General features: G+C 42.6%; 1 protein-coding gene across 1 annotated transcript in view; it reads right to left on the bottom strand.

Moving 5' to 3' along the window:
- Positions 1 to 20,145, bottom strand: part of lamb4 (laminin, beta 4) — a 102,488-nt gene that overhangs the window by 61,029 nt on the left and 21,314 nt on the right. Inside the window, exons 5-11 of the mRNA XM_068004823.1 lie at positions 19,469 to 19,542; positions 17,778 to 17,966; positions 16,828 to 16,891; positions 15,337 to 15,551; positions 14,145 to 14,265; positions 12,658 to 12,846; positions 9,938 to 10,117 (exon numbers count right to left, since the gene is read on the bottom strand). Coding sequence (XP_067860924.1) covers positions 9,938 to 10,117; positions 12,658 to 12,846; positions 14,145 to 14,265; positions 15,337 to 15,551; positions 16,828 to 16,891; positions 17,778 to 17,966; positions 19,469 to 19,542 — 1,032 coding nt within the window. The remainder of the gene's footprint in view (positions 1 to 9,937; positions 10,118 to 12,657; positions 12,847 to 14,144; positions 14,266 to 15,336; positions 15,552 to 16,827; positions 16,892 to 17,777; positions 17,967 to 19,468; positions 19,543 to 20,145) is intronic.

The raw sequence follows: 20,145 nt of genomic DNA, 5'->3' as shown, positions 1-20,145 counted from the left end.
ATATTTCCTGGGCTCAGTGATCCCTTTGAGGTCCGATCTTTAGGCCGCTCAACGCCTGGTACAAATGGGCGGACCATGTGTGCAACACACACTCTACCCTATGCTCCGCTCATTTGTACCTCAAAATTCCAATTGGAATGCTATGTACATTTTAGAACCTCCGTTTGCATATTACAAGTGGCCTCCCAACAGAAACAGGCTGGCACCCCAGCCGCCCTTCACAGAACCCTACCCAAGATGGCGGCAGCCGGAGTGCCAGTGTAAATGGATGGTAAATGACCCAAGGTCATTTTCATTAAAATCAGGTCTAATAACTCAACTCTTTATAAAGCCCAAGTCGATCTATGGCTTGAACATTGAACATGAGATTAAAAAATAGGAGCAGGAGTGTCCATCCGGCCCCTCGAGCCCGCTGCGCCATTCATTGAGATCGTGGCTGATCTTTGATCCCGACTCCACTTTCCCGCTCTATCCCCATATCCCTTGATTCCTTTAGAGTCCAAAAACCTATCAATCTCAGTCTTGAATATACTCAACGACTGAGCATCCACAGCCCTCTAGGGTAGTGAATTCCAAAGATTCACAACCCTCTGAGTGAAGAAATTCCTTATCATCTCAGTCCGAGATGACTGACCCCTTATGCTGAGACTATGCCCCCTAGTTCTAGACTCTCCAGCCAGGGGAAACAGCCTCACAGCATCTACCCTGTCACGCCCTCTCAGAATCTTATATGTTTCAATGAGATCAGCTCTCATTCTTCTAAACTCCAGAGAATATAGACCCATTCTACTCAATCTCTCCTCATAGGACAACCCTCTCATCCCAGGAATCAATCTAGTGTACCTTTATTGCACTGCCTCTAAGGCAAGTATCCTTCCTTAGGTAAGGAGACCAAAACTGTACACAGTACTCCAGGTGTGGCCTCGCCAAAGCACTGTAGAATTGCAGCAAGACGTCCTCACTCTTGTACTCCAACCCCCTTGCAATAATGGCCAACATACCATTTGCCTTCCTAATTGCTTGCAGTACCTGCATTTTAACTTTCTGTGATTTGTGTACAAGGACACCTAAATCTCTCTGAACACCAACATTTAATAGTTTCTCACCATTTAAAAAATATTGTTTTTCTATTCTTCCTACCAAAATGAAAATCTCACATTTCCCCACATTATACGCCATCTGCCATCTTCTTGCCCACTCACTTAACCTGTCTCTATCCCTTTGCAGAGTCTTTGTGTTCACCTCACAGCTTACTTTTCCATCTAGCTTTGTATCATCAGCAAACTTGGATACATTACACTCGGTCCCTTCATCTAAGTCATTAATAAAGATTGTGCATAGCTGAGGCCCAAGCACTGATCCTTGCGGCACTCCACTAGTTACAGCCTGCCAACCTGAAAAATGACCTGTTTATTCCCGTTTTCTCTCCGTTAACCAATCCTCTATCCATGCTGATATGTTACCCCCAAATCCACAAGCCCTTATCTTGAATAACAACCTTTTGTGTGCCTTTTGAAAATTCAAATATACTACATTCACTGGTTCCCCTTTATCTACCCTGCTAGTTACACCCTCAAAAAACTCTAATAGATTTGTCAAACACGATTTCCCTTTCATAAAACTGTGTTGAATCTGGCTAATCATATTATGATTTTCTAAGAGTCCTGTTACCACATCCTTAATAATAGATTCGAGCATTTTCCCTACTACTGACGTCAGGCTAATTGGCCTGTAGTTCCCTAATTTCTCTCTCCCTCTTTTCTTGAATAGCAGTGTTACATTTGCTACCTTCCAATCCACTAGGATCATTCTAGAATCTGGGAATTTTGGAAGATCACAACCAATGTATCCACTATCTCTGCAGCCACCTCTTTTAGAGTCCTAAGACGTAGGCCATCAGGTTCAGGGGATTTGTCGGCTTTTAGTCCCATTAATTTCTCCTGTACTTTTTCTTTACTAATATTAATTACTTTAAGTTCCTCACTCTCATTAGACCCTTGGTTCCCCATTATTCCTGGTATGTTTTTTGTGTCTTCTACTGGGAAGACAGATACAAAATATTTGTTTAACGTCTCTGCCATTTCCTGATTCCCCATTATAATTTCTTCTGTCTCAGCCTCTAAGGGACCCACATTTACTTTTGCTACTCTTTTCCTTTTCACATACTTGTAGAAGCTCTTACAATCTGTTTTTATATTTCCTGCTAGTTTACTTTCATGTTCTATTTTCTCCTTTTTAATCAATTTTTTGGTCATCCATTGCCGGTTTCTAAAACTCTCCCAATCCTCAGGCTTACCACTCTTCCTGGCAACATTTATAGGCCTCTTTTAATCTAATACCATCCTTAACTTCTTTAGTTAGCCACGGATGGATCACTTTCCCAGTGGAATTTTTATTCCTCAATGGAATGTATATTCATTGATCATTATGAAATATTTATTTGAATGTTCGCCATTGCTTATCTACTGTCATATCCTCTAATCTAATTTTCCAATCGACCTTAGCCAACTCGCCACACGTATCTATGTAATTGGCTTTGTTTAAGTTTGAGTTGCTCCCATATGTGGAGAAGCTCTTCCACTACCTCTCATCCTCTTGGTCAGGATACAGGGAAAGTTTGATATCTGTTAGGCAATCTGTCTCCCACCCCGAGTATCTTTCCATTAAAAAATATTGGCCTCGATATTACCAGGGAGGCGGGATGGCAGCGAGGGGGTCAACTGGGTGCGTGGGTAACCCGCCCAGTAAAATTGGTGGATTCCCCATGCGATCGCGAGTAAATTGATGCCACTTACCTTGGCTTCCGGGTTTCCCATTGGAAACCTCGCATCGCAGGCTGTCAGCTGGAGGAGCCCTATTTCGATGGGCAGTCCTCCAATGCTGCTCCTGCAGCAAACAGCCAAAATCACAGCATGGAGCAGCCCTGGGGAAAGGCTGCTCCCAGGTTTAATGATGCCTTACTCCAGGTGTTACTGGATGGGGTGAGGAGGAGGAGAGAGATCTTCCACCCGGCGGACGGGAGTAAGTGGCCTGCCTCTGCCACCAAGAAGGCCTGGCTCGAGGTGGCAGAGGAGGTCACCAGCACCAGCAACATTTCATGCACCTGGATGCAGTGCAGGAAATGCTTCAATGACCTAACTGGTCAGCCAAAGTGAGCACACTTACTCATTCTCCTACACTCCTTTTTCCACATCACTGCCCCCACCCAACAACTCCATTATTCAAGAAGGGGAGTAGGGAAAAACTGGGCAACTACAGGCCAGTGAGCCTAACATCAGTGGTAGGAAAATTATTGAAAAAAATTCTGAAGGACAAAATTAGTCTCCACTTGGAGAAGCAAGGATTAATCAGGGATAGTCAACATGGCTTTGTCAAGGGAAGATCATGTCTGACTAATTTGATTGAATTTTTTGAGGGGGTGACTAGACGTGTGGATGAGGGTAACGCAGTGGATGTGGTATACATGGATTTCAGTAAGGCCTTCGATAAAGTCCCGCACAGGAGACTGGTCAAGAAGGTACGAGCCCATGGAGTCCAGGGTGCCTTGGCACTTTGGATACAAAACTGGCTGAGTGGCAGAAGGCAGAGGGTGATGGTCGAAGGTTGTTTTTGTGACTGGAAGCCTGTGGCCAGTGGGGTACCACAGGGATCTGTGCTGGGGCCCTTGCTGTTTGTGGTCTACATTAACGACTTGGATATGAATGTAAAAGGTATGATCAGTAAGTTCGCTGATGATACAAAAATTGGTAGGGTGGTAAATAGCGAGGAGGATAGCCTCAGTCTGCAGGACGATATAGATGGGTTGGTCAGATGGGCGGAACAGTGGCAAATGGAATTTAACCCGGAAAAGTGCGAGGTGATGCACTTTGGAGGGACTAACAAGGCAAAGGAATACACAATGAATGGGAAGACCCTAGGCAAGACAGAGGGTCAGAGGGATCTTGGTGTGCAAGTTCACAGATCCCTGAAGGCGGCGGAACAGGTAGATAAGGTGGTAAAGAAGGCATATGGGATACTTGCCTTTATTAGCCGAGGCATAGAATATAAGAGCAAGGAGGTTATGATGGAGCTGTATAAAACACTGGTTAGGCCACAGCTGGAGTACTGTGTGCAGTTCTGGTCGCCGCACTACAGGAAGGATGTGATCGCTTTGGAGAGGGTGCAGAGGAGATTCACCAGGATGTTACCAGGGCTGGAGTGCTTCAGCTATGAAGAGAGACTGGGAAGATTGGGTTTGTTTTCCTTGGAGCAGAGGAGGCTGAGGGGGGACATGATTGAGGTGTACAAAATTATGAGGGGCATAGATAGGATGGATACTAAGGAGCTTTTTCCCTTCGTTGAGGGTTCTATAACAAGGGGGCATAGATTCAAGGTAAAAGGCGGGAGGTTTAGAGGGGATTTGAGAAAGAACTTTTTCACCCAGAGGGTGGTTGGAGTCTGGAACTCATTGCCTGAGAGGGTTGTGGAGGCAGGAACCCTCACAACATTCAAGAAGCATTTGGATGAGCACTTGAAATGCCATAGCATACAAGGCTACGGACCAAATGCTGGAATATGGGATTAGATTAGACTGGGCTTGATGGCCGGCGCGGACACGATGGGCCGAAGGGCCTCTATCCGTGCTGTATAACTCTATGACTCTATGACTCTAACTCCTTCTGCACTGCCAACACTACTCTATCACATCACTCCTCACACCCACTCAAACCTCATCCTCAACTTAACTGCACTTACTCACCTCCCCAATACTCATCCCACCACTACCACTCAACCCAATCCTTATACAATCTCATGGCTCTGTCTCACACTCACCCTCTGATGCATCTCTTTCACGGTCACCCTCACCCAACCTGCCACTACCTCTGCTGCAGCCACAGGGGATGCATCACGTATGAGTAGTAAGAAGCGTAAAGGCAAATGTACCGTGAGCAGAAAGGGGATGTACAAGGGTGTTTGACGGTTTGTCATGTTTTTTATTTATATTTGATTTTGGTTCAACTCACATTAAATATTATATTGTCACCACTACTGCCACGTCTTGGCCATTCTTGACCGGCTTGTGCAATAAGTCCCTTTCATGAGGTTCTCCATGAACACCCACACTTGATGCCACCCATTGGGTCACCCTACAGTGGGTGTATGTGTAGTTGCACAACTATTTTGTGCAGGTGCCTGTGGCGCAGCACTGTGTTGTGTAGCTCCATGTGGCGGAGGTGGACGGCGTGCCTGGCGAGGCTGGTGATGTTGCTCGTCCTCGGATGAAGTGATGAATGCAGCTATGGCGCCCCCCATCCTGACGGTCTGAGTTTGAGGGGGTCCACAAAGTAGGTAAATGTGTTTGCACAGCAGAGTTTAGGGTATAAATTAATAATTTTGAGTGGAAAGACAAAGATGTTGCAGACAAAACTTTGTCTGAAGTGACAGAGTGCCCTGCTGCAATAAATGAGATATTCCCCCCACCTGTCAAAAGATCCTTCGCATCTCCTACTGGCTGCTGACTGAAACACGTCTGCTCCAACAGGGAGTGTTTCCCACAGCACGGGAAACACGCTGAGGATCCATGAAAATTGCACCCCTGCCAAAATCTCCTGCCAATGAGGTCTTTCAAGGACCCCACCAGGGGAAAAAAAAGTTATCTGTTTTTAATACAACTGGTCATTCTCTCTCTTTCTCTTTTCGGATGTTTCTCTCTCTCTCTCCCTCTCTTTCTTTGGTTCTGGCCGTTTGTATATTCAGTTGTCTGGGGTGTCTAAGGTTTCTCTGTCTGAACACTATTCAATTCATTTGATGGCCTTGATAACGGGCCGTTGGAAAGATTATCTGTAATCACCAGGCATTGTTCTATGACTATATATGCGGTAATTTTCAATGAATCTCGACACTCATCTGACGAAGGAGAAAGCCTCTGAAAGCTTGTGATTTTCAAATAAAACTGTGGGACTATAACCTGGTGTTGTAAGATTCCTTACATTAAGGACCTCAACTAGGTAAGTAAGTATTTAAATTGTCATCCCGCCGGCTTTAATTGCCGGTGGGAGTCCCGCATGCGGGAGCTGCGCGCGCACGCGAATGCATCACCGGGTAACCCGGAAGTGGGCGGGTTGGAGCCGGGCTCCGGACCCGCTCCGAGATACCCGATCTTACGAGCCCCCCGCCCCCAACGCACCCACTCGGCCATCCGAAAATCGACCTCATTAATGGCACCACTATGGGTCAGTGCTTCTCTGAACTTTCTTCTCTTCTTCCTCCTGAGGTTCTTAAAAATTGCAGCAAACTGCCCCCCTATCTGTCTTAGTTCTGAAAAATATGTGTTTGTGTATGCTGGGAGTGACAGGGAAGGAAGATTGTATGTACCTAGCTCAATAGATCATCCTTAAGGTTAACTGGCTATGCAGATCGTTAAATATAAAAAAGTTAGAACTCTGATGAGACAAGAAGATTTTATATTCCACTGAATAATCCCTCCTAATTATATCTATTTGTTTCCTTGATAAAGTGCCGTGGTCTCAGGATAAAGTAATTTGTAACTTGTAACTTTCTTAATTGTAAACTTGACTGCAGATCACGATGTCATTGATATCACCCACTGAGAGGAGGTGCGTGATGTGGTATCATTTAAGAACTTCAAGAAATTGCAGCAAATATCAAAATGATGATAGCAAAAAAGAATGGTTTCCCCAGTCAGCCACAAGGTGGTGTTAAGAGCAAACTGTTCCCTGAAGCATTATCCAGTAAATACTCAATAAATTCAGGGTAAAAAAGCAGCGCGGTAAAATGATCATAAAATCAGAGACGCAGTGGTAGAAATTTTACGCCACCAGGACAGGCAAAGCGAGACTCAATTTCGGGGACCAAGATCCTGTGCCCCAAGGATGCCTAAAAGACATCCGACTGGAAATTGGGTGGGGCCAATTTTGATGCATCCCGGGCAGCCGCCTAAAACAGGCATTAGGCTCCTTGCGTTTGCTAATGGGGTGTCTAATGCCTGTTTTAGAACCTCTCAGGGAAAATGGGCTACCCTGAGCAAAGCAGGTATTGGGCCTAACCTGCTCAGGCTTCCTAGACATGGATATGACCTAGACAGCGGCCGCTCCGAAATTGTGTTCAATTTTTTTTAAAATTGATGCGGAGCCAGGAAGAGCAGGTGAGCTGCTCCCCGTTCCACGGTGTTCTTGCCGGCTCCAATCGCACCTCCTCCCGCTGTCCTCCGCCCTCCCCCTCCTCTCCCTCCTCCTCCTGGGACTTACCTGAGGGCTGCGGCCAGCACGAAAGCCGCTTCTTCAGTCAGGCGAGCTGCCTTGGAGGTGCGACATGCAGCTCGCCACGATTATTTAGATGAGGCCAAGGAACAATTAATTCCGATCCTTGGGGCTCTGTCTCCTCGCACGGATCATTCTCTGCACCCATTTAGCGCCTGAAAACTGGCCTAAACAAATTACGAGGCCCCTGTATTCTCAGTACTATGCAGCAGATATGTTCCAAGGGAATCCCTTGTTCTGCAGCATCCTACTATTTCCATTCCATTAACATGAATATTTAGAAGCTCTCCACAGAGCCCAGATAATTCTTAAAAATAGACAAGAGGATAAAAGGCATATTCCAGAGGTTAAGAATCAGTAAATATAATTGAATTTACTTATCCTCATACTGAATCTCCCTTTACTTACAACTAGCGTCAACTAGTACAATGTTTCGTTAAACATTGTCAATCTTCCACTATATCAGATTGTGTTTAAATTCACTTCTATTGTGAGGTCATTCTGGCCTAGAAATTCCTGCATGGATAGGCCCGAAGCGCACCTAATATTGGGCCTTGGGCCTCATTATTATCAAACCAGCGAGCTGTGGACACCTAATGGGCATCCTTGGGCAGCCCGCCGGAGAAGAGACCTCGAAGATCAGGCTGCTGCATCGCTGTCAGTGGTCCTCAGGTAAGTTCTTAAAGGAGATCGGGAAAGGGGGGCAATCAGGAGGCGAGCGATCGTAAGGGGGGCAATCAGGAGGCCGGCAATTGGGAGGGAGGCAATCAGAAGGGGGCTGTTGAGTGAGGGACGATTAGGAAGGGGGTGATCAGAAGAGGGCAATTGGGAGGGTGGCAATCGGGAGGTGGGTGATTGGGAAGGCAACGGTGGTTCGATGGAAAGGTAGTGGCAATCGGGGTGGGGGGGGTTGGGTGGCAGCGGCGATCGGGGTGGAGGATGGTGGCGGTGATTGGGGAGAAAGGCTAGTAGTGCCAGGCAGTGGCCCGTGGTTTTAATTTGGGGTCAGGAAGAGCACTCCTGCTCCTGGTACGTTTTTTTCAAGTAAGTATCTTTAACAAACTTACCTTATTGGTGGCGGGCTTCCTTAGGGAAAACCAATATTGCTGAGGGGGTCTCAAACAGGTGTTAGGCCCTTATTTGCACATGTGGGCCCTGGACGCCTTTTTTTTGGCCTGCACCAATATGGTGGGCGGCGCACCTCTGGCTCGTAATCAGCATGAGCTTTCTGCCCATCATATTGGAAGCTTAGAGGCCATTTAGTGCCCAATGAACAGGCGCGGCACCATCGAATTTCTAGGCCTGTAGCTCTAAAATGCTTAGGATGTTTACACTGCACCCGCAGGTAATGTCAAGTGATTTCAATAATAAATTTTATTATGAACTTGGTTGCAAGCTTGAACAGATCAGACCTATCTTGAAACTTGCAGCTGTCGATGACCATGCGCCTTTAGGCAATAAATATTGAGCTGTAATTTTTTAGAATTTCTAGTTGATGTATAATATCATAGTTTGCTTTGACTGGGCTTGTTATCAGAATATGCGATTATTTCCTTTGCCTGAGCTTGTTGCCACATTATGCTATTTGTGATATCCATGGTTTCATGATACCTCTATCTGCATGGTGGCAATTTTAGTCACATTTAACAATGTCATGCAGATATATTGGAAGTGTGCTGCTTATACAGAATGGACAGTCGGGAAAATTGTTTCAGTTGAAGTTGGGGTAGATCAGCGTGGCTTTATCAATATCATATTTAACTACAGAGAGATGAATGATGGAGAAAGTACTAAGCGATAAAATCTATCAGCCTGTGGAAGCAAAGCGGAATGCAGTCACAACGAGAAAATGAAAGAGTTACATTTATATAGCACCTTGCATGACTCAGGATATCCCAAAGCACTTTACAGCCAATGAAGCACTTTTGAAGTGTAGTCACTGTTGTAATGTAGGAAATGCGGCAGCCTATTTGCGCACAGCAAGGTCCCACAAACAGCAATGTGATAATGATCTGATAATCTGTTTTAATGATGTTGGTTGAGAGATAAATATTGGCCAGGACACCAGGGAGAACTCCCCTGCTCTTCTTCGAAATAGTGCCATGAGATCTTTTACACCCGCCTGACACGGCCTCAGTTTAATATCTCATCCAAAGGACAGCACCTCCGATAGTGCAGCACTCCCTCAGTACTGCACTGGAGTATCAGCCTAGATTTTAAGAAATCATCTCTATGACCAGAGGACCGTAACCTCACATTTTATAATGGCAGCAAGTGACTGGAAATGGGTAAAATCAGAAAATTGTAAGCCTGAGTTATCACTATTACCATTTGAAACATACACTTTTGATTACTGAAGGACACTTGCAACTTTTCAAATGTACTTCTTCATTTTTCAAAGCTGATAGAACGAATTTCTGTTTTTTCTAATGATTATTATAAAATAGAATTTGGGAAAGGCTCGGAAAACAAGTTGCTTCATTTGCAATATTTACTGTGTTCAGTATCAAAGTGAATAATTAGAAACAATGTGACATCAGGAATTGTATAAAATGAGAATAAGATGGAAGTGAATCAGAATATTGTAATCTTACATTAGGATCAGGTATGTGAAAAGTACAGTTCTTTCAGTATATAATAAAGATAAAACTAGTTGTTTTTCTTTAGTTCATACACACCTTCACACCCCTCAGCATTAATAGCGCTCAGTCCAAAGTAGCCAGACCTGCACTGATCACATCTCGTTCCTTCAACATTTCTCTTACAAATGCAGCGGCCAGCAACTGTACGAAGACCTGGGTCCGAGTGACTTTCACACATTCCATTGTTCAGTGAGCCTTCAGGATCACAGTTACAGGCTGTGAATGAAAGAACAGGCAATGGGTAATGGAATGATGTATTTCTATAAAATTGTACAAGATCAGTTAGGACCTTCTGTTGCAGCTTCAAAGACTGAACTAGTCTTAGGTCAGCTAAAGTTACAAGCGAGAAATTAATCAAATTTTTTATAAAAACCACGTGTTTCTAGAAATCCAACTAAGGTGATCCATAATGCTTCATCTTCAGAAGTCATCATATATAGTTGTGCCTAGAATGTCATGTTGGATCATTTCCTGGGGTTTTTAAAAAAAAATAAAAGTAAACTATTCATACAATTACGAGATCAAATTGAACTATTCTGAAAGTCCAGTTTGTTGATTATTCATTCAAACAAATGCATCTTCGGATGTACAGGAAGTGATGTAACCAGATTCCCTGGGTTCAAATGTATTATCATTGAAGAGGAAAGTTGATGGTCTCATCTGAGTCTTCAGGAATTTGAGTGAGGTGAAGACAATTTCTCAATTGTGGCATTGAGAAAAACTCCAAGTTATACTTTTTTTAATGAGTATCTTTAAGGTTATTCTCGCTATACTTGAGCTGAAGTTGATCTTTAGGAAAAAAATCCTGGTAAATTAGTTCATATCCTTTTTAATCTTTGTACTAGGATAATGTTTATAATTTTCTAAAGTTGCTTCTTAATTTTGTTTGCATTTTTGGTTCAAGTAATTATTAAGGCATAATTGGTAGTACTGCTGGGTGCATAGCTTAAAACATACACAAGATTTGACCTCAATGCTGTGTTTTCTCCTCATTGGAACAAGTAGAAATGTGAGACTTAATTTGACTTCTGAGAAAACACAGTACCCAGTTACACATCAGTCTTATCCTTTATTAATATGGTTGTTTAAAATATTCTCTTTAATTACAGTAATTGTTTAAATACTGTACATTTGAGCATTTTTTGTACCTGATTTTATGTCATTTATGATGATGCTGAGTTATATTTTTAACACAATTGTTTCTAAAATGTTTCATGCAGCAGTGCAGGGCTTTAAATTTCACTAGGTCTAGAGGGATTGGGGCATTTAAACTTCACACAGTACTGCGTGGCATGTAGATCTCTGTTTTTAAAAAAATATTTTTAAAGATGATTGCACAGTTAATAAACTAAGGGCGGAGAGACGATCTCATCATGATTACACAGGCCGTGCATTGATGAAACTAAATTTTATTGTGAAACCTTCAATCTCTTCACGATGAATGGATGGTAATGCCACATAATGGGCTTGTCAGCAAAACTGGAGCCCATGGAATAAAAGGGGCAGTGGCAGCATGGATACGAAATCGACTAAGTGACAAGAAACAGTGGTGAATGGTTGTTTTCCAGATTGGAGGAGGGTATGCAGTGGTGTTCCCTAGGGGTCAGTACTAAGACCACTGCTTTTTTTGATATATATTAATGACTTGGACTTGGGTATACAGGGCACAATTTCAAAATTTGCAGATGACACAAAACTTGGAAGTGTAGTAAACAGTGAGGAGGATAGTGATAGACTTCAAGAGGACATAGACAGGCTGGTGGAATGGGCAGATACATGGCGGATGAAATTTAACGCAGAGAAGTGCGAAGTGATACATATTGGCAGGAAGAATGAGGAGAGGCAATATAAACTAAAGGGTACAATTCTAAAAGGGGTGCAGGAACAAAGAGATCTGGGGTATATGTGCACAAAACTTTGAAGGTGGCAGGACAGGTTGAGAAAGCAGTTAAAAAAGCATACGCGATCCTGGGCTTTATAAATAGAGGCATAGGGTACAAAAGCAAGGCAGTTATGTTGAACCTTTATAAGACACTGGTTCGGCCACAACTGGAATATTGTGTCCAATTCTGGGCACTGCACTTTAGGAAGGATGTGAAGGCCTTAGAGAGGGTGCAGAAAGGATTTACTAGAATGGTTCCAGGGATGAAGGACTTCAGTTATGTGGATAGACTGGAGAAGCTGAGGTTGTTCTCCTTAGAACAGAGAAGGTTGAGAGGAGATTTGATACAAGTGTTCAAAATCATGACTGGTTTAGATAAAGTAAATGAAGAGAAATTGTTCCCATTGATGGAAGGGTCGAGAACCAGAGGACGCAGATTTAAGGCGATTGGCAAAAGAAAGGTGACGTGAGGAAAAACCTTTTTACGCAGCGAGTAGTTATGATCTGGAATGCATTGCCTGAAAGGGTGGTAGATGCAAATTCAATTGTGGCTTTCAAAAAGGAATTGGATAAATATTTGAAGGGAAAAAATTTGCAGGGCTACGGGGAAAGTGTGGGGGAGTGGGACTAACTGGATTGCTCTTAAAAAGCCGGCACAGGCTCGATGGGCCAAATGGCCTCCTTCTGTGCTTTAACGATTCTATGATTCTTTGATTCTATATTTTTTCTTCAATCATTGTAGCTGTCTTTAAGCTTCGCACACTTAATATATATTGGAAATTGTGGTAATTTTGGTTTCATTTACTAGTTTTTACAAAGTAGCTCTTACAGTAAGAGTTAATCTGTAAATATGATAGAAAAAAAGCAAACCTACGGACACATGCAAATGGGTCAGAGATTGTTCTCCCAGGATCCTGGTAGAAGAAGGGCCTGCACTGGCCACAGTTTTGTCCCACTGTATTGTGTTGGCATTCCTCACAAACCCCACCACTGACCTCTCCGCTAGCCAAATATACTGCCATATCAAAATGGCATCTTTCAGAGTGGCCATTGCAGTTACATCCTGAAAAGGAAGAAGTAAAAATCAGCATTTGAAAAACCATATGAAAGCAGTTAGTGATCTTCTGTGTTCAGCAGCTAAGTTAAAATGTATTTATTGCGTCAAAAACTTCAAAAAAAGCAAAATCGAAACAGTTAAATTTGTAGGAATAGGAATTCCCCTGCACTTCTTTGAAAAATTCCCTGGGATCTTGTGCGTGCATCTGAAAGAACAGATAGGACTTCGGTTTAACATCTCATCCAAATGACTGCACCATCCCTTATCAGCTATGAAGCACTTTGTGACATCCTGGGGTTATGAAAGGTGCTATATAAATGCAAGTTCTTTCATTCTTTAAGTTACCTCCAGACTCTCTCGTTATTACTGTTTGATATCTTGAAGATCTCCTAAACAAGAATAATGTGAGAAATTCACAAGGCCATTTCAGACTCAAGTGCTAATTATTTCCTTTATGAGTCATTGATTAATTTAGGCCCATTATTTCACACCAATTGACAAGCACGGTTTGAACCCATATTAGGTGGATAGCAGTTGCTAGAAGCTCTTCACAAGCAACATGGTGAGCAGAGCAACTCACCATAAAATGTGTGAATGCATTGCCACCATTCTCCTGACCACAGCATGGATACACACCATATCCCACATAATGGTGGTGCAGAGCTTCAGGATTAGCTCCTTGTCTCTCTGAAACCCAATTATGGTAGGCATCAAAATCTGAGTATAGGTTCTCATATAAATGCAACTTCTTTCTTTCTTTAATTTGCCTCCAGACTCCCCATATATATATTAAAGATCTCTAGGTAACACCTTCTAGCAGCAGTTGTCCCAAGTTTCATTGTCCACGTGCTGTGCATCTGCCTTCAGTGTAGTGAAAAGACGAACAGAGTGCGACTGGCATTGTGCCAGCCACCTTGATGTTCTAGACATCCAAGTTCATTGCCATGTAGCAGCTTTGCTCATCACCAACTGTTTAATTCAAGTCTTTGTGCAAGGCACCTTGACTAAGAGGCATACCCAATGTGAGGCTGAATCCCCTCCAGGGTGCTTAGTGACATATAGTTGTAGGTCGAAGCCCTTCCTCTCTGCAATTGCATCCTCTTTTTGCCACAAATCCACCTCACAGCATGGTCCTGGATCTTGCACATAGGTCAGAGAAGTCCTCCTGTTGTATTTCTAGGAGTTCTGAACCATGAAGGAGAACTGTTTGAGGTCTTTAAAATTATGAAAGGGTTCGATCGTTTTTAGGAATTATGATTCAAGTTAAACAGACTATCAATAAAATCACATGAAACAGTCCTTACTTCTACATTCGTCTGTCTCTGATCCTTCTGCTGGTTGCCATGGTGAATCATTGAACAAGTCCTTACACCTTTCACAGTTTACACCATCTGTATTGTGCTGACAGACACATTTTCCTTGAACCTAAGGAAAGGTTTGTAATAGAAACTGATTTTAATAATTGTGGCCGGCAATATACTGCTACAAAATTAAACCTTTTACTTGTGATATTGAAGCTCTGTTGAAACTGCAAAAGTACTGAATTCCCCAACACATCAATTTCAAAATCCTTCAGAATCCTCATCTACAAATCCCTCAATAGCCTTGGCCTGCTTGTCTGTGCAAGCTTCTTTAACCTCACGACCCATTCTATGCCCTTCAGTTGTCTGACTCAGCCCTCCTGTGTATCCCCTTCTTCCAATATTCTGCCATTGGGAGCAGAGCCTTCTGCTGCCTTCCCTTTGGTCACTTTTCCCAACTCCCCCCCCCCCTCCCCCGACTGTTCAATATTTCTCTCCTTCTCTGTGAAAAATCTTGCAATATTTTCTATGTTAAAGGCACTATATAAATGCAAGCTATTGTTAGGAGGACAGTGTTCAGGTTATCTGATTGGTCAGAATTTTCAGGTGCGATTTGTTAATCTCTAGTTCTGATTTCTGGCTTTGCGATTTGATTAATTGAGGGGTTATCTGCAGTCTGGTTATATGGCATGATTGGTTGAAGGAACACTCGAGCACTATAACATACAACATTCACAAAGTACACGATTTTTAATTTTGCAGATAGATAAGTGTTCCAGCATTTTTGTGTTCTATTATGTTCATATATTTATATTAATTAATGTTTATATATTTTTATTATTTGTAAAGTGCCTCCCTCCTTGCAAAGGGGCTAAGTGGGCACTTTTTCACCTTTTGCAGCAGGGCCCCTATTACCTCTCCCCCAGACCCAGCACAGTTCACCACTGTTTATTGCCTCCGTGGGCAGGCAGATGCCAAGATGTGTCCCTAGTGGCGAGAGAACCAGCCACTGGGATACAAAATAGTGACCCTCTCCTGACCCCGAAAAATCCATTGAGGTCAGCTGCAAAGGCTCTTGGTGACACTTTCCAACATTTATGTTCAGCCTCTTTATTTAAATTTTCATTTGAAAATAGTATTAGGAGTGCATTTTTAAAGTTATTGTAAGATAAATGAATCTTGGTGAGGTTCTTACCATTCCTTGCTGGCTGAATACATCACCTCTTATATTATCAACAGGAATACACTGGCTAGCATGCCCATTGCAAAAGCAGCTGCCCCGAACAACCATTTCATACAGAGCGTAATAATACTTTTCATCAGATCTTGCCTGCCTTCTACGCAACCGCGTATCTCCAAGTGTGTGAAGTTGAGTGAAATTTATCCGTAGATTGGTAAATGTTATTAGCTCTGTGAAAGACACACGACAGAAATTTGGTGTGCATCAAAGTGTGAAAGAAACATTGGGGATGAAACTGGTCTTGGACGTAGCCAGTTATACAGACCGTCCGATTGTTTTTCTCATTGACTTTAGTGGAATAGAAAATCAGGCAAGGTGTAAAACGGGCTTCTGATTCCCTACCGCCCAATTTACACTACCGACTAAGACCAATTTCACCCCATTGTGTTTCTTGACCTTGGTAAGCATATCGTTTTGCACTAAATATACATTCTCCAAAATTTGTAAAATAACAAAAAAAAAACACATTTAATCGATTCCACAATAGTCTGTTGAAACTGCTTATATGTATATTTAAAAAAAATATCTGGGTCCCCTTTCACTTACCATTGAATGGAATGGAATAACATGTTACATAATATTGTTACATGATAGAGGTTATTGTCCATTGTTTGGCCCATAGGAACAGTTATACTTCAGGGAGAAGTGGTGTCTTCAGTCAGAAAACCTTTACTGATTGCATACTGTGAACACGTTTGAGCTGAAATTCTGCAGCCTTTTTCACTCATTCCTGCTGTAACTCTGACAGGAATGTGGTGGAATGGCCTCAAATTAGGATACAAGTCCCGACCTTGCCGTCGAGCTTTCGTTTGACTTTGAGGGGACAGAGTCTCTGCCCTTTCCAAACTAGGCCATTGATGCAGGAAGGGGGAAGGGCCAGGGTCAGGGACTCTTAACCATGGGAATTCCTGCATCTCCGACCTCTCCAAGGACCAGCAAAGCATTGGTGAGTCAAAGTGTACCAGGCTGTCAGATGGCAAAAGTAGGACCCGTCTGGGAGTCCAGGCCGAGGATCATGGCCTAGGACACTACTGTTTATCACTTCCAGGGGCTGGCAGGTGCCAAGTTGTGCCCCTAGTAGCGTGAGAACCCGCCAACGGGATACAAAATAGGGGATATGAAAAGTCCATTGAGGTCAGCGGCAAAGGGTCCTGGTGCCACTTTCCGAACTTATGCACTCACCCACAGATTTCCAGCCTCCTTATTTACCAGTAACACCTGCAGGTTTTCTGTCAGTTTGATGCAATTTATGTGTCAGATCAACACTGAACCTGTAGCATTATTCCAGCTTAAGGTCCCTCATATCAATTTAATAAATATATCAGAAGAGGTGTGAGGTTTCATCGAGGAGTGTAGCCTTGCACAGGTTCAGAATCACACAAGTTTCAGTATATTGCAGTCACTACAAAAATCAGCTTTTTACACACTTTCTGTAAAAGTTCATACCTTGTATCTCAGGACTGTATGGATTATAGATTTGGAAATGTGGGTCCAGTGCTTTTAGAACAACCTGCACACAAATATATTAAATGAAATTCTCTTAAACCAACAAACTGTTTCATTAATTAATACAGCAACATTAAATATTTATAAAAGGTCAATCATCAAATATCTGCCTGTAATATATTAACACCACATAGTCAGGGTCAGTGCTGTAAATCACTAAAAGGCTGTATCACATTGACAGGGGAATGCTTTATAGGTATGCAGTTTGATGTTAGATATATAAATCATTTTAAGATAATAGAGGGGGGGGGGGGTCAGAGGTCAGTCTTTGTCCTGCTATCCCCTACCTGGACAGGTCAGTCTAAAGAAGTTTGAGCATGGGACAGTGAGAAAGACAGAGGTCTTGCTTTCTAGAGGGAGACTGAGAGGCTCCAGGATAAGACATGAACACATATGGCCAAATAAGAGGAAAAGTTAATGCTAAGTTAGTTCAGAGACTGCTAACTGCAATAGGATATAGATGAATCTTGCTGTGTAAATTGTATTCTGTTCATTCATATATTTCTTGTAAAATAAACCAGTTTGCTAGTTCACAATTGATCTTGTCTCACTAGACTGCTTATTAGTCCACTTCCTGAAAAGATAGGAGAACCATGGTGGCTTGTGTGAGATCATAGAATGTAGTACACACATTAAGAGATCTTATTGTTAAGATCCTCAGGTCACGCTATTGTATAACAAGATATTAGGCAATGAAGGTGCTCTCCAGATCATAGGGAACATGAGGTCTGCTTACAGGTGTAGTTATTACAGGATATCTACTCTAGACCCATCAATTTGTAACAATGACCTACCTGTATAATACATCATTGACAAACACCCATATGTGAGGTAACAGTTGGGTTACTGGTATTGAAAATGTGGTAAAGAAATTAATTTTGACATCATACCTCTCCATCTGTAGAGGGTTCAAGGTCAGAGTATTTTGAATCACATATTACGTCACCCACTCTCTGTGCAGGTCCAGCGGGGATATTTGGGAAGGAGTGTGCACAATCATATGCAAAATATCGGAGCATTTTCCACGTTTGACCATAATCCGATGATCTCTCTACCAACATTGCAGCAGGACGGAATGTCTATGGGTGTAAAAAGAGTAAGTTGATCAGAATATTTCAGTGGAGTGGATATGTGAGTTGACTCACTGTGCCATCCAGTCCCGATCAACCTTGTTCTTAAAGGCATTAACAGCTCACTGGGAGTAGAAATGAATAGTGGGATTTGATTTATCCATTTAATGTTGGTAAACACTATTTGACATCTAATTTCAAAAATGGCATCCCGTCTGTAAGATTGAGCTTGCCTCAACAATTCTATCTGGCCAGGTAGCAGAGGAGGGTTACATAGCTGCATGCAGGAGGCTGACTTGCAACGGATTACTGCAGTCAATACACTGATACTTAGAGTGGCAGCAGGTTTATGGAAGTTTCACTCAAACCCTCAGCACTCCTCAGGAAGAGCGTTTTTAGTCTCAGCGGAGTCATAAACAGGAAAAACTTACAAAAGTAAAATAAAGAACAGGGAACTTTGGTCACGAGTCATGTTTCAAATGGAATAGTTATCATGCACTTGTAGTTGATATAAAATCTATGTTAATAACCTCTTCTCTACACTCGGGATGGGCTCCATGACTGGAATGAATTAGGGGAGAAGACCATCGGTCAGTGACATTAGTGCACAACTGCGATAATTCCACGATCTCATCCTCCCTGCAGGAAGTCTCACTTGCAGAAGTCTACAACATTGTCGCGCCAAATTTCTGAACCCATGCTCCTTGTGACAATGGCTCCGCGTTGCAATCATAGAATCATCCCTAATATTTATACTTTAGGAGCATGATCTCTGTTACATCAGTGTTGCTACAGCAAAGCAGACCACAGTTTCACTGCCAGCTGTACCTCACCCTGTAACAAAAGAGTACTGCACATGAGGGCTAGGGCATGGGCAGACCTTCACTCTCTCCTAACATCAAAAAAAGGTTTAATAAGTTCCCGGGTGGCTTAACTGATTCCCTGTGTCACCTTTTAAAACGTGGCTTTGCACCAGTTTGGAGCTATACTACACCAGTGCAAAGCCCAGCCTAAGCCCAACCTACTAGAGGTGGTCTCAACCATTTAGTTGTAGTGTGCTAGGGAGTGAGATGGCCTCCTGAGCTGCACTATCGCTTTCCTGTTGATGCACACCTGAAACTGCTTTTTGAAAGTGGCATTGATAGAGAATAATTTTCATCCCTGCGGAATTAATCAAAAATGGCAGGAAAATGGTGGAAATGTCACAAGTCATTGCCATTGTCACCAGGGATGCAGGAATTGGTCACCTCTTTAATTCTTAATGACAAGTGTCCTGCTCAGATATGGATAGGGTATTCAAAGTAACTTCATATTACTCCAGGACTGTTGAAGAAGAAGCAACTAGTATTCCTGTCTCTTGGTAAATATTAAAGGGTCCATGCAAAAAAAAACTGGAGAAGGCAGGTCAGCATGTGTGTAAACGAATAAACCTACATTAACACAATAAGTGTGCCTGCCTTTACCAATACCTTATGATTTGAGTAGGAACCAACAAAACTTGAAAATGTTACCTTGAAGGAAAGAATAAGATGACTGAATTGAAAAAGTGTTTCCAGATCCAGTTGAACACTGACACGATGCACACCTACAGAAACAAAGAAACTCATTGTAATTCAGAAAACATGACAGCATGCAGATTGTTGATCTGTATAGACAAGATTAATTCCTGGAAATTACTGTTAACTATAATAGCAGATGAATGCTTAACGTGTTTGTATGACATTCCTCTGTGTTATTTTAGCAGAGACATTAACCTGTTTACTTTAAAAAAATTTCAGATTCTCCCCTCCCCCCTCTGAGTTCACACTGGCACTCGAACATAAGAAATAGGAGCAGGAGTAGGCCAATCGGCCCCTCGAGCCTGCTCCGCCATTCAATAAGATCATGGTTGATCTGATCCTAACCTCAAATCTAAATTCATGTCCAATTTCCTGCCCGCTCCCCGTAACCCCGAATTCCCTTTACTTCTAGGAAACTGTCTATTTCTGTTTTAAATTTATTTAATGATGTAGCTTCCACCAATACCTTATATAACTGCAGCGATATCTCCCTGTTTTTATATTCTATCCCCCGAGCAATAAAAGCTAACATTCCGTTGGCCTTCTTGATCACCTGCTGCACCTGCATACTAACTTTTTGATTTGCTTGCACTAGGACCCCCAGATCCCTTTTTACTGCAGTACTTTCC

Source organism: Heptranchias perlo, chromosome 24 (assembly GCF_035084215.1).
Source record: "Heptranchias perlo isolate sHepPer1 chromosome 24, sHepPer1.hap1, whole genome shotgun sequence".
In the NCBI taxonomy this organism is placed as follows: domain Eukaryota; kingdom Metazoa; phylum Chordata; class Chondrichthyes; order Hexanchiformes; family Hexanchidae; genus Heptranchias; species Heptranchias perlo.
The sequence above is the reverse complement of the archived record's forward strand: the minus strand, read 5'-3'. Positions and strand labels throughout refer to the sequence as shown.